Source organism: Malaclemys terrapin, chromosome 9 (genome assembly GCF_027887155.1).
Source record: "Malaclemys terrapin pileata isolate rMalTer1 chromosome 9, rMalTer1.hap1, whole genome shotgun sequence".
Lineage (NCBI taxonomy): Eukaryota > Metazoa > Chordata > Testudines > Emydidae > Malaclemys > Malaclemys terrapin.
The window spans coordinates 12,781,343-12,796,533 of NC_071513.1; the positions used below are offsets into that span (position 1 = coordinate 12,781,343).

The 15,191-nt window shown below is 42.0% G+C and overlaps 1 protein-coding gene across 5 annotated transcripts in view; it reads right to left on the reverse strand.

The window, feature by feature from the left end:
* Window positions 1-835: 835 nt before the first annotated feature.
* Window positions 836-15,191, reverse strand: part of KIAA1210 (KIAA1210 ortholog) — an 89,069-nt gene continuing 74,713 nt past the window's right edge. For 3 of the 5 annotated variants that reach the window (XM_054040235.1, XM_054040236.1, XM_054040233.1), the window contains exons 7-12: window positions 12,840-13,049; window positions 10,917-11,013; window positions 8,175-9,752; window positions 7,320-7,471; window positions 6,319-6,424; window positions 836-3,066 (exon numbers count right to left, since the gene is read on the reverse strand). In XM_054040235.1, coding sequence (XP_053896210.1) covers window positions 2,891-3,066; window positions 6,319-6,424; window positions 7,320-7,471; window positions 8,175-9,752; window positions 10,917-11,013; window positions 12,840-13,049 — 2,319 coding nt within the window. In that variant the 3' untranslated portion in view covers window positions 836-2,890. Of the gene's footprint in view, window positions 3,157-6,318; window positions 6,425-7,319; window positions 7,472-8,174; window positions 9,753-10,916; window positions 11,014-12,839; window positions 13,050-15,191 lie in introns of all 5 variants that reach the window. The other 2 variants (XM_054040234.1, XM_054040237.1) reach the window with 2 other exon arrangements.

The following is a 15,191-nucleotide window of genomic DNA, read 5'->3' on the forward strand; positions in this document are numbered from 1 at the left end:
GCAAAACAATCACTGAAGGTTGGAGCCAAGGAGGATGGTATGTTTAGTATTCCCATCTTTACTCAGTGATGCATGTAAGAGAGGTGCCAATGATGCTGCAAATTTATATATTGGATAAACATTCTATAGCATTTCTATCCCCTGGCTTGACAGCCAAAGGTACCTGCTCTATGGCTGTATCCCAAAATGCAGCACGAGGCATGACCAGCTGGATGTTTAAATGGGCTGTTATAAGGAAATGTTAATTGAGGCTGTTAGGCCTAACATAAGGCCCATTCACTTTGATTTTGCTGGGGCAGCCTATTGCTCAGTTTCTATAAACAAACTACTATAGAAGTTTACAGAATCCTGCTCATTGAGAGTCGGTTATATATAAGGATTTCTAGAGTAGCTTCCTGTCCAGACAGCAGCAGTTCTGCTGCAAGGAGTAGGGAACGTCTCGTCTGGTCACCAAATTCTTCTGATCGACTAATTAAAAAAAAACAATAATTACTGATATTCCAGTTCATCAAGAGCTTAAGCTCCATTCCTGTCATCAATGCTACTGTGCCAGCCCCTTGATCCTGCTGACTTCAAGGTCCACATAGCAAAGCACAACACAGCGAACCCCACGCCCCAAGAGAGACTGCACAAATTGTCCCATGACTTCAAAGAAAACTAAATACAGTCTCTCACCTCTGTGATGCTCAGTTCAAAGTCCCAGAGGTAGAGTTTTCCCCAACCTGGAATCTATACAGTATATCAACCCACCAAGCAAACAGTTCTTCTTCAAGGTCTGCTTCCCTAATGCCAGTCCATCCCCTCCAGAATCACAAACCATCCAAACCCAGAAAAATTCCATCATGACCATAGCGTTTAATAGTAAACCAAATATGGGAATAGAATACAAAAGGGGGTCCTCCAAAGGTGAGGATTACAAAAACGTATATACATACCATACAGAAAATGAGAGACACAATATCAAGAACAAAAGCAACAAGGTAATAGATAAATGCTGTTTTTGTTTGCAGTAGTTTAGGTGTGGGGTTGCAATCCAGACTGGCAAAGAACAGGAGAGAAATAGCAGTATATAGGAAAGTGCATATTTTAAACAGAGGGTCAGTAAACCCATGTATGTGATGTCAGCTGTAGAAAACCATAGTAGACAATGTTTAATTTGTTCTTTTACATAATACTCTCAAACTTTAGAGAAATACAAGTGCTTCAATACATTGCAGGAGAAGATACACTTCTTAGAACAGATACTAAAAAGTAGTAAAACCAGCCTGTATTAGTGAACCGACTGTGGAACCTTTTCTCTTTCTGATTAGCATTGACTCATAAGAGCAGACCCATTAACTTAAGTGGGACTATTAGTGCGAGTAAGTTGTTCAGCCACATGAATAAGAGTTGCACAGTCTTCATTAGCAATGGATACAGATTTCAGAAGTAGTAGTATATTTAAATTCAGGCCAGAACCAACAGTGGGAGTCTAGATAATGAGTTACTCCAAGGTCAAACGTGTTGTTTCACATTTGGACCTCTTGCCCCGCACCATTTTTCTTAAAGATGCTACCCAGCTTGTTTGCAAAAGACAATCTGTCGGACAAGTCAGTCTTCAATGTTTTCATTGGCTGTAAACAGAAAATGTTTTGCAAATGTGCAATGTATAGGCAGCTGCAGTTTGGTTGTCCTGACACTGATGTCACTAAGTCATTTTACAAAGTTTATTTTTAAAGGATCTGATTCTGCTCCCATAAAAGTCAGTGGCAAGACTTCAGTGACAGCAGAATTGAACCCTAAAAGAGCAGCTGTTTGCCAGCTATGTATCTTTAGATAGATGTTCAGATTCAGCTTTCAGTTATGTACTGATGGCTAAGGGTGGATGTTACGTGTATTTTTTTTCTAAACTGCAAAGGAAATAGTCTAAAAATCATATTGCGGTGAATATGAACAGTGGGATACTGTTTGTGGCGAACAGGTCTCCTTCTACACAGAAAACAAGAGTGGGTCAAACCTTTCCCACCTCTGCCATTAGCAGGGATATTTCACTAAAGAGGCTTACAAAGAGAAATTGCTCTATGCTAGAAATTAAATATAAAAATTTTAGCTTAGGTATAAGGACCAAATTCAGCATCTCCAAACTACCTTAAGGTTAGTGGAGTTATTCCAGATTTACAGAGGTAACTGAGCAGAATCTAGTCCTTAGAAGGTATTGATTTTTTTAAAATACATTAGCAGTAGAACATAAAGGCAGTGCAGTTCTGGGCCTTTCCAGTAGATGGTATAATAGAAGGCATGAGGCCCAAGGCAGAGTGACTCTAACCACCTAAGAAATGAGAATCCCCTAAATCTGCATTGCTGCTTTTGTCTTGTTTCATTTATGAAACAGATACATTAACAATCAGAACCACAGTCAGACCTGCCCTAGACCAAGCTCTAGAGACATAAATGGTACTACATCAGTGACAGCCAGTCTGGATGCTCCAGTGCAGAGCTCTAAAACCATTTTGTGACACCAAACAAATTCAATGCTCAAAGTGAAATCATGCAGAATACTGTATTGTGTGCAGGGTACTTTAATCTCCCCTTTTAGAAAGGAAATGCTTCAAAGGCATGAAGTGCCTCCTCTTAGAGCACCACTGTCTTTTAGTCAAACATGGTCAGTATGAATTGGTCAATTGGAATTTCATGGTATTTTATCGTGGAAAATGCTCAGTTTCCTAATGCTGGTGGTTACTGCAGGTTAACCCGTCAATGGCATTTCTTCTTCACATATTCACAGCTACAGTCTGTGCTGAAGGTTCTACGGCTTTTATCTCATCCCCCCAAAAATGGTCCCAGCGAAGAAGTTACTATATGGAGTTAATACAGTTATTGGCAGTACAGAGGAGGACACTCTTGTCATTTGCTATTGAACAATCTGAGGCATTTCACTCCAAGCTTTGGCTTTTTTCTTGGCCAGGGACAGCCAGGGTGGTTCAGCAGAGCTGCACGGTGTCATTGGCAGATTACAGGATTGTCTTGTTTCCTTTTCAGTGGTGGGAACCACAGATGCTTCCTGAGCCATAGGTCCAAGTGTAACTGCTGAGAACAATGCCAGTCAGTCATCAGAACACAGGAGAGTTAGACAGAACTTACGCTAACTTTTTTTCCTGCTCTTTAAAGTGACGTCACCTAGAGGTGAAACAAAACCAAAAGTGACACAATTTCACAAAGCAACAGAGATAAGAGGAGGAATTGCCAGACTAGATCTGACCAGTGGTCCAGAGACCAGTGCCCAGTCTGTGACAATGGCCAGTACTGGCTGCTTCAGATGAAGGTGTCAGAAACTCTGTAGTAGGCACTTAAGAGACAGCTTTCAGTGAAGACAGGCTAACTCCCAGTATTTAGAGGAAGGCTTAAGCCCTGAAGCATGAGTAAATTTTTCCAAAATTCCTGAGGGATTTTTATCTTGTTCATATAAATATCCAGTTATTTTCTGGATCCTGCTAAAAACTCTTGGCCACAAGTATAGCTTGTGGCAGGGAATTCCACAGGATAATTTTGCATTGTGTAACGCACAAGTGGCTCTAGGAGTCAACCATATGATCATGTGCTGCATGGGAAGAATCACTCCAAGTTTACCTTGGGCTAGCAGAGAACGATAGGCATCTTCAACACTGAGTGGTCTAGAGGTTTACCTTCCAGTCTTTACTGCCAACAAAAATACTTGTACTATAAAAATGCTACTAGGAAAAAAATATGCGTTAAACCCATACTACATTTTCTTGGACATGTTAGCCAGAGGGGAGGGAAGCTGATAACATAATGTGACTAGATATTCTTTTCAAATAGGCTGCAGATTTCAAAAGCCTGGTGACATCGGCAAAGACTAAGGAATGTTGATACTGTTGCTGGTAAGGCTCTGAGCTACTATTTAAAAAAAACGCCTAATTTATCGATCTAATAGAAAATATCGAAGACTGATGTCTTCCGATGGGTTGCATGGGCCAGGACAGAATGCAGCCTACACATAAGCAACTGAAATATCTCAAGGGACAGTTCACAAGCCATTTGACATTCGGCACACTCCAACAGATTGTATTTCATTTGGAAATATAAATCAGGGCCTGAAAAAGCCAAACCTTCTCATATTTAATTACTATCTACAAGTCTTTGCGTGGCACGCGGGGGGGGGGGGGGGGCAAGCATGAATGGAAGCTATTTATGGGTACAAGCAAAGTTAAGCACAAGGGGCCTTGATCCTGCTTGTGTTGAGATCAATGAAAAAATGCACATTCACTCTGATAACACTTGTTGGCAAAGCCTGCCCCTGGGATCAGCTCAGTAGGGATAGCCCTGGCTGTGCCCTGCATGGGGCAGACTATAGCGGAAGGGACAACGCTCCCCTAATAAGAGCAGGTCAAGCTCCAGATATAGGATCACTTTTTCAACAGTGCTTACATAACGTAGGGACTTAGGCCCAGATTTGTAAAGGTGTTCAGGCATTGCTGCACTCAGCAGTGCCACACCTAACTGATTTAGGAGCCTACATCTCATTTTTCAAAAGGGAAGTAGGCACTTAGGAGCCAAAATCCCATTGACAGTTGATGAGATTTAGGCTCCAGCAAGGCTTAAATACCTTTTTAAAATCTGGGCCTCAAGTCTCAAAGGGAGTTAGGCTCTCAAGTACCTAAGTCCCTTTTGAAAAAAGGAACTTGGACACTTATGAAGATTATACCCATATTCCTCTGTATTGAGTGAAAGTCAGTCTCAAGTCCCTTCGACAGTCTCAAGAGCGTAGGCTTAAAAAAGGGAGTGGAGTGTAGACCGAGAATGGGCACATCTGAGGAGATAGGGGCTTAAGGACATGCTAATAGGGGGTCTAAATAAGCAATCCCCTTTCTGGCCTGAGATTTGCTCCGAGAGAGGAGTAATGCAGCAGCTCTCAATGCAGGATCTGGTTTCTCAGAACTCTCTCCTAATCATCCCATTCTACCTTGCGCTATACATGCACCAAGCTACAAATGTCAACCTGTACAGGACACGTATCATACACACAAGCCGCAATCACTTATCAAGTGTAGAAAGAAAACTTTTGCAACAGCCATTTACAAGACAAAAAGTGTGTCCAAGGTTACCACTTGCTCTGGAAATTATATATACTCCTTGCCCCTCAGCCAAGTCAAATTATTGGCTCCTTTAATATGAGTAAAACAAGAGGAGTCTAAGTTTTGAAAGTCTTCCTGTTTTGTTGGTCATGTGGGGACAATGCTGGCAGCAGGGCGTGGTGTTTTTCTGAACTGTTGGGTAATGGTGATTTTTCTTGAAAACATCAACATTAGTCAGAGATCGTCATAATTTTCAAGAGGTGAAAGAATTGGGTGACCTTAGCTGCTACCACTGTGGGGGAAAGACATTGTACAGAATGATCCATGGAGCAAGACAATGCAAAGAAAGGTTTAGGCTGCAACTTTCATGGGTGGCATGAATTCCAGCCAAAGTGAAAATCCAGGGGTCTCCGGCAGAGGCATGGGAGAAATTTTCAGCCCAGCCCTGACTGTACTCCAAAAGGAGACGTCTCAAACTTCTACCTGCTTACCATTGTCTAGCTTTGTGCCAAGTTTACCAAGTTTGGGAATGAAGCTGGCACATAATGGAATCCTTAAAATCATAGCTGAATCACACACTGAGCTGGCAGCTAACGTGGCATTTCTGGGTCATGATTCCTCAGCCAGTCATCCATTGCTATGTCAGCGACCCAGGATGGGGAGGAAGGCGAGAAAGTCTATTCACTTACTTACAAGAAAGCTTTGAAGTTAATAGATTTCATTGAGTAAAATATAGTCTGAGCTGCAAGTTTGATGCGTGTTATCTGCACACGGTTCCGGCTCAACTCTGATTTTAGGCATAGCCCTGAACCAGGGCTGGGCATACGTTGCATCAGTCTCCTCAGAAAGCACCATGAGGCACACACCTCTTTGAGCCACGGTTACTCCCTGCTGGTTGTAATTTACTACTGGTCTCTAGTCGCAGTGAGTCACTGCATCACCAACCACCCCTTCCACGTCCTCAGTCAGGAACCTTGGCAAGCGGGCTGAGGACGGAACTTTTCTCCGCTCACCCCCCACCCACCTGCTCTGGGGATGGAGTAAGCAGGGGAGTAGCATTATCGACATGTCTGGACGCAGCCTAGTGGGTGAAAATGCTGAGCAGTCACCCTCTGAAGATTATGCCCATTTAAAGGTTTCTCAGGCTGGGCAGCCAAAAATGGACACACCCAAAAAGTCACCAGTGAAAATCTTGGCCATTACTGTGAGTGAGTGAGTCAGACACACACACTTTTAAAAAAAATACCTGCTGTAGCAGACATAGTGGTCTTCATTTGTGATTTCTTCTCCTGAGCGCACAGGCTGGGAGTTAGGTTCTTCCCCAATAAATTCTCACTAGCACAGGTCACTCGCTTTAAGGAAAAAAAAAAGAATGCAAATAAGGAAACCAGCAAGTGTAAATAATTACACACAGGAAGCAGTTCCCCTTTAAGGTTCGATCAGAGGTGGACTTTGAGAATTCACCAGAAGAGAAATAGAAACAGGGCACAGGTGCTCTGGGGAATATACCAAGGCAGGCCAGGTGCTTTTCTTTTTACACAGCTTTTCAATGGCATGTTTAACAATCACTACTTGTGATATTGTATCCACTTACCATTAAGTCTGTAATATACTTATGATCACTGAAATAACAATACTGCTTTGTCCTTCCTTGGCACCCTCTAGCCAAGGATCACAAAGTCCTTTACAAATATTACTGAATTAAACTTCCCAACAGCCCTGCAAAGACGACAGTTATCCCCATTTTACAGATTAAGAAAGTGAGACACAGTCAAATGACTTGCCCAAGGTCACACAGGAAATCTGTGGATGAACCACAAACCTTTTGCCTCCAAGTCCTGTGCCAGAACCAGCTCTCAGCAGCAGAGCAGGGGCTGTGGAAAACTGCCGTAACATAGAGCAGCTTTTTGTGGCTGCTTTAAATTGTGCTGGGCATTTGGCAGACCCCTTGCAAGGTTCAGAATATGAGAGGCACAAAGATGACTATGGCAGGATAGGTGTGTTGCAGAGTCTGACCCCAAACTTCCAAGTACCTGAGCTGTGGATATGGCCAAATACACATCTATTCATTTGCATCAGCAACTGTCTGTGGGCACAACATTAGAAATTGGTTTTGAAAATTTGGTCATACACATTACTAAAAACCTGCTATCCAAGAACACCAAATTCAGTATTGTGTACAGGTATCCTGTCAGACTGTCACAGTATTCACAATGGTTCTAGTCTACCAGCCACTAGGTACCATACCTCCTCTTGATCCATTTTGGTCAAAGTTTTGTCCTCCCTTTGATGTCCTTTGGCAAGAGGATGACCCTGGAAACCTTTCTGCTTTAGTTTTGCCATGGAGACCCAAGCTGGTTCAGAGGTAACAGTTTCCAAATGCGGACTATGGACTTTTTCTATAAAAGAAGCATTTTGGAAGTAAAAAAGGGATTTAGGGCAAGTCTATCAAAACCTAAACAGTTTTGTGTTTTAAATCCTTCAGCGAATACACTTTGAAAAGGGTGAAGATAACATTAATTTCCCTGCTGATTTTGTCTTTGTTCCTCAGCAAGGATGTTTGTCCTTTTTATCTACTGGAGTCTTTAAAGTCAATCGGGGCAAGATTCAGCTCTCAAAGCAACATTCTGACAGTACAGGCTAAATGTAGAGTGATGACCATTGTTCTGTTATGTAATCCAGTTAGAGCCAAGCTGCCTTTTCGTTTCCCAAATTTTTTAGAAAAAAATTACAACTAATGTGATACCTGGTTAAGTTCTAAATTGCATTGGCCTGACAATTAGCTGAAAACAAATTCTACAGATTCCACAAAAAATGGGCAAAAATGGCCCATTTTATATTTCTGATGCCCTGTTACTATTCTAGCTTGAACATACTGTATGGTGGAACCTAAGAATGTTCTTGAATAGCCTAAACCCAAGATACAAGTCCAAACTGACATCAGCTGAGTTACACCAGGGCTGAATAGGGTCCTGTATTTCAGGGCCAAGGCTATTAAAGAAAATTTTTACTCTTTTCATATCCCTGGTTTGCCGCTCTTTGTAATGGCCTTGCACAGCCATTATTCTCAACAGTCTTTGGATACAAGTATAGCATAAATACCTGAAAGTTTGTTAGAGTGTTGCTTCTTTGAGACTTCTTCAGGTTTTGTTTTGGGGGCATTTTTCTCTTCCACGACAGCTGATTTTTTAGGTAAAGCTTTCTGGTTGCCTGGAAGGCTGTGAGGTGGCCTCCCAGTGCCTACTGATTTTTGATCCTCCTTGACAGAACCAGAAGAGGTGGTGTGAACAGCTAATGGAATCTGCTTTGGAGATTCACTGTGGTACTTTAGCAAAGAGGATGTTCTTCTCAGTCTGATCCCAAATGGGTTTTCAGCATTCTGTGTTTCATGCTCAGCCCCCTCCATGGAAGAATTCAAACTGGCCTTGTTGCTCTCATTATCCCTCTCAAACCCTTCAGGGTTGTTTTTTGTAGACTCTTGCCTGGTGGTATCTAAGTGAGCTGTTCCTTCAAACAACTCTGGTCTTATGGGAGAGGATGGGGAGCTTCTAGCACAGGAATCTTCCTTGGAATTTGAACCCCCCGAAAGAGATCTTTGCCAGGCAGGAGCAATAGTAAATCGAACTGGTTTTGTAGCAGCAGATTTCAATGGAGTCTTTATATTTTCCTCTGGAGATTTGCTTTCTTTCCTTGTTTTCTCTTGAGAAGTTACGCCGCCTAACTGGTTCTGCTGACTGTCACCACTAAGAGGAATACAACTCTTGAAGCCGGCCAAACTGGAGGAGGCAAGGCATCCGATGGAATTTTTTTCCAAGTTGTTGGATGCACCTGTCTCCTGATTGCTTTGGCGAGCCTTTGAAACAGGACAATGCATTTCTGATTTAAAATGTAGCTCCTTGTTCACTTTACTCTGAGGCAACATGCGATCTATATCTGACACAGACACAACTGAGTCTTTTTGTAGGGATGTTGTTGAATCTACATGGTCTTTGGCTGGCTGAAGTTCCGTAACTTTGCACATTTCTTTATCATCTTCTGCTGCTGGGGTGTTTTCAGGCACTGAAACAGCCATGCACTCTACTTCAGAGGACGTCTCCAAAGTGGCTAAAGGAACCTGGGAAACGCACACTGCAGGATCTGAATCAGGCCAGAGGAAGTTGTTCTCATCGGTACAAGGCTGATCTTCCACTTTTCCTACAAGTGCCACACCACCGTCTCCAGGCTCTTTGTCACTTTGGTCTGCAGGTTGTTTTAAGGATACCTTTGTGGCATCCTCCTTTTCCATGGAAATGCCATACAAGTCAGATGCTAATGTGTCCTGAAATACAATTGCTTCTGGTTCAGTCTGTAGAGAGTCAAACAGTTCAATTACTTCATCAGTATTTTGCAGAAGTAGTTTGAATTCACCAATAGATTCATCAGAGCAGTAAGGTACCAGTACTTCCTCTGCCTTGTTCTCCTCCTCAGATTTTGCTAGAGAAGACTGCTCATTTGGAAAGGACGCTGTTACTTTAGATTGATGGTCTGTTTCTATAGGGCATACATCCTCTTCTAGCAAAGTACAAACTATGTCTGCAGGGGATACAGAATTCTGAGGGTTACTTGTGGAATTGTCAGTCTTTGTTATGGCCTGTGTCTCCTTAGCACCACTTCCTTTTCCATCCTTCCAGACCAATGAACCTGTGTTGAACAAAAGAAAACAAATTTATGCTTGATGGTTACAATGAAGACTCCTGCACTCCTCAACCCCCCTGCAATTTACTAGATGCCCAAGGCTGACAAACATACTTAAAAATGGGGGATGGATTGGCTGGCTCAGGAGTCTGGTAATGAAATACATTGGCTTCCGTTGGAATATAGCCAAGGCTAGTAGTATTTGAAAGCTGCTGTCGCCACGTGCCTGCTCAGCAGCTGATGTATCAAATGCATTGTTGCTTTCAGTTCGGATCCTAGTGTGCCAGTATCTACATCAGTAAAATCACCATAACTATTGGCACTATTACTAGTAATCTCAGGGATGCAATATCTGAAATGGCAGCTGGGGCAGCTCACCCTGCTGATATCTGCCCTATTCCTGTTCTTTGGCTTTGGAACCTCGACCTTTAGAACTGCCCCCTTTCACAAACGCTGAATTCACCAGAAATAGTGCAAATACACCAGAAATAGTGCAAAGAGATGCCCAACTACATACCACGCAGAGCTGTGAGCTGTTAAGAACCCTCAATCAATACACTTAGCATCCTGCAGGGTCAGGCCTTGAGTTTGGTTTAACAAAACACTGACAATGTTACAATCAATCAATGTATTTATAACGCGCTGATCAAAATCAGGGATTCTAATAAGGGGCTGTTTGGGAGAAATGGCAGTTGATTTTACTATTGCAGTGAGAATCAATTATCAGCCAAAAAAAAAATAGAGGAAACAAGGACCTGCTTGTACAGAAGCTATTTAAAGTCACACTACACACTGTCTCACAAGATGGTTTGTTCCAAAGGTATAATGCTCAGGCAGTATTTACAGATGTAGGATAAAATTTTCCAATAGTGCCTAGGTTACTTAGAAGCATAATCAATGAGATTTAGGCTCCCGTGTGATATAGGTGCTTTGGAAAAATGTTACGCCTAGTGTGATTTCTGTTTTAATACCTTCCGCAGAGTTCATCATCGTTCTGTTTAGCAGAGCACATCATTCTTTTCTCACTTTCAAGCACAGTCTGCCAGCTCTCAGGCAGAGGGGACGGAGTTTGGGATTTAAAAAAAAAGTAAAAGCTGCCTAGTTTTAAAAGGGCTGTAATAGAATTCTGTTAACAGACTTAACCATTTAGCCTTCAGAATTATGCCTTACCTGCCCAATTTTCATACTGGTCAGCATCAAGGAATTTTGTTGTACTTTTCTTTTCTGCAGTTACAGGAAGACTCTGTTCCTTTTCCAGTTGTTCCAGCTAGTGGGATTCAAAAAAGACGCTTGGGTTGGTTCAAAGTAAAGACTTTTGCACAAAACTTACACTCTATGTAACTTCATTTTGAAAAATATAAACATACACAAGAAAAAATCCCTGTATTGTAACTTCAACAATACGATGAATGAATGTTGCTACTCCAATGAATTACATAGCAAGACATCAAAGCTTTAAAACTACACATACAGTACTTCAGTTTTTGGTGAGTACCAGAAACATTCTAAGACAGATACATTTTGAGAGGGAGTGTTTTCAAGACATCACAAAGCTACATGGGTGTATAGAACAGAACAAGTCAGAGATGTCATCATCAGTTCAGGTCACTAGAAATGCCACAGGAGAATTAGCTATTCTCCTCCAGTGTTGTAGTTTTATCTGCTGCAGTGCAAAGAACATCAAATAAAGATTCTGTAAGAGCGGTGCTGCCACTGAAGCCTAGCCACTTGGCAGGGCAGGAGTTCATGTCTCCAAGGGGGCAGAGAGCCACCCTTGGGAATTTGTACTCTGCCTAGCAGCAGTAAATCCAGAACACATTTTCAAGAGGAAATGCTCCTGCTGCAGAAGGGAGCATCTTGCATAGAGCAGTTCCTCCCCATTTCTGCCACACTCTGCCCCATCATTCTCTTCCTAGCCTATGGGCCCCAGTCCCACAATATGTTTCCCAGGGCTCTGTAGATTCCCAGGAGGCGGGGGAGATACACTACTCTTCCCCTCAGACTCCCTACCCCAGGGCCACCCACTTTTGCTTCTCTCTGCCAGTGGAAGTGGAAGACTACAAGTTCCATGCATCCATCTGTCTGAGCAATCGGTTCCCAGATCTATGGAGCTGCTAGGACTGACATTCAGCCCAAGGCTGCTTAGAGTAGCTCAACTACTCTGCCTCCTTGAGATGCAAAAGATTTCAGATAAGGCTGGTCTGAGGTTGTTTAATAGTTTTTTCTAAGTAAATTGGCTTTTCAAATACAAACTTTTTTTTTTTTAAAGAAAAAGTTTAATTTGAAGTTTTTCAATTAAACGATTAGAAACTAAAAACCCCTTTCATTTTATTCAATCAAATAGGACTGAAAACAAATCTTGTTTTGGCGTTCCCCCCTTTCTTTTCCTTCCAGTGGAAAAAGGGAGGTGGGACAGAGAAATGGGGGGAGGGAACAAAAAAGAGAACATTTCATTTCAATTTGAATGCCGGCAACAAAACAAATTACACCTTTACCCCGATATAACGTGACCCGATATAACACGAATTCGGATATAGCGTGGTAAAGCAGTGCTCCGGGGGGGCAGGGCTGCGCAGTCCAGCGGATCAAAGCAAGTTCAATATAACGCGGCTTCACCTATAACGCAGTAAGATTTTTTGGCTCCCGAGGACAGAGTTATATCGAGGTAGAAGTGCAATTGTGAATCATTTCAGTGAAAAATTCCAAACCAAACAAAATTTTAGTTTCATTCAAAAATTTCCTTGGAAAAGAATTCCCATTTTTGACTGGCTCTGAGACAGCTACAGAATTCTCTATTCTATTGATTATTCCGATGTCAAATTCTACTTCCACAGTTTAATTTTCACTGTAGCAAAATTCTCCCCTTCACGGACATTCAGTCAGAGTTTTAAGGCCAAAACAGGACTAGGTGTCTATTCCTGTCTCTCTTAAAACCAATGGGAAGATTCCAATAGGAAGATTCCCATTGGCTTTAATCACTTATCCTCCTGTTTAACATATTCATGGACCCCAGACTCGGGGAAGCACAGCAAAGGTTGCACACACTTGCACCCGTCTCCCTTTGCTTTGCACTCTCCTCCAGAAAAGACTTACAGGGGTTTGCTGGTTCTTACTGGTAAAAACTCTCTGTTTCCGTGGGTTTATTGCTATCCTGTGCCTAGCTGCGGAGGTATCCAGGCAGCCCACGGGACTGGCAGGGGTGTTGAAGTCAACGGGAAGCAAGCTGCTGGCTTGTGTGGCTGGACTCACAAGCACCATAGAGGACAAAGGGCTGACAGGTCTAGAGGAAGCATCAGAGGGTACCTGCAAAACACCAACACATCGCTATTTATTTTGCTCAGATTTTCTGTGCATCTGATCCTGGTTTCCATTGCCTATCTCACCAGATTGGTTTAGAAGCAAATATACTCAAAATCAGATTTATAAAAATATTAAACAGCTGAATTTTTTGTTTTTGTTGCATAAAACACACCCTCTTCCTGGATGTGTCCATTCTTCTATCGGCTTCTACTTGGAATTAATGTTTACGCTTAGTTTTTTCTGATCGATGGCATCGTAACACAAGTGAAACACACATAGTAACATTCCTCTCCCAATTCTTATTTGAATGAGCAGTTAGTAGTATCTTCTTGTACCAGCAGGAGACACTGCTGCCGTTTTTATAACAGGGTCTTTTTGCTTTTCCTCATGAGAGCAAGCAGATACCCTGCAGCAGTGTGATTGCTGACGTTCACAAAAGAAGGCCCACTCTCTGTTCCCCACCAACTCTAAGAATGTTTCTATCGATTAATTTGTTCTTCCACTCTTCCCTCTCCCTCAAACTCGCAACAGAATTCACGTGTCCCTTTCCATCTAGCAGTCCTGTACTATTTTTGAGATAAATATGCTACGCACAGGACAGCCCCACAACACTGCTATCCTTGGGAATCAAATATTTGTCATTTTAGCAAGAAATGATGCTATTATAAAGTGAGTCGGGGGAAATGTGTGCAGTAAAACCCAAAACCATGCAAAGTTAGTCTGGTTTTGTTACAAACTTGAAACTCAGACCAGGTTTGCTGGAAGGTTCGCAAAGTTGCACAGACACTTCAAGCAAGCTTTATCGGAGTGAAAAATCTGCCGTTTTCCATGGTTCCACCACAAAACCCAGTGAAACATCCCAGTTTGGACTGAGTTTGGCATTCTCCTTTTTGGGTTTGCTTGAACTTGAAACAGGGTCAAGAAGGAGTAATCTATGCTGATCAAATAAAATGTTCCTACAAACCTCTTTGAAGGGAATGTGCAGAGTTCCCCATATTATTTATAATGTGGCAAAGTTATAATGTCTTATTACACAGTTTCAGTCTCAGGGTCGGTAGGCATACATCAGACAGTGAGAATACATGGGGAAATTGCCTTTTAAGGCTGCTACATAGCTTCATTTAGATGAAATTTAAATTTAAATTTTAAAATAATGGAGATATCCCATCTCCTAGAACTGGAAGGGACCTTGAAAGGTCATTGAGTCCAGCCCCCTGCCTTCACTAGCAGGACCAAGTACTGATTTTGCCCCAGATCCTTAAGTGGCCCCCTCAAGGATTGAACTCACAACCCTGGGTTTAGCAGGCCAATGCTCAAACCACTGAGCTATCTCCCCCACCCCCATGAAAATTCCATTGTAAAGATTCCTAGGCAAGTATTTAATAAGTGAATATTTTAGATTTGCTGGGCTCAAAGTCACAGACTTAAGATGAAAATAGTGGTTACCATGATGAAATACAGTATTGTGCATTAAAGAAGAATCATGATCTACAAGATCCTCCAACGGTACATAGTATGGTCACTTTAAGAAAGTATCTGCTCTCAATCTTGGCCTGGGCCAAGGCCTGTCAGATTTAATTCAAACCATCAGGCTGCATCTGGTTGCCTAAAATTTATTAAAAATCCTTTAACTCTGATTGTAGGAAAGTACTCACTCTCAGCTTTGTTTTTAAATGCAAGATTGGAACTGGAGCTGTGCTCTAAAAGGCTTTCCCCATCTGATCTGCAGTATTAGTCTAGGTATATACATTACATGCTTTTCATTTTAAGAAAAAGAAAAGCAACTCCCACTTTCTTAATCACTGTTGACTTTTTAAGTTCATGGAGCTAAAACAAAATCAACACTGAATTGATTAATTCCGTTTTAGGTTCTCTTTTTCACAATGTGTAAATTCAGGAGAAGTTAAAAGAACTAAAGCAGCAAACTATTATTGGTCCTGTAGAATTATAATAATAGGTTCAGCAAATCTTAGAAAAAGAAAACAGTAACTGTTGCTCATTTCCCTCATACAAGTTCTTTCCTCTAACAGTTTTTAAATGACTGTGGCACTCTGAATTCATGTATGAAAGGCCAGATCCTGTAGCTAGTGACACGCTGGTTTATACAGCAAAATCAGCTACTGGGCTTACCTCTGCACCAGTACC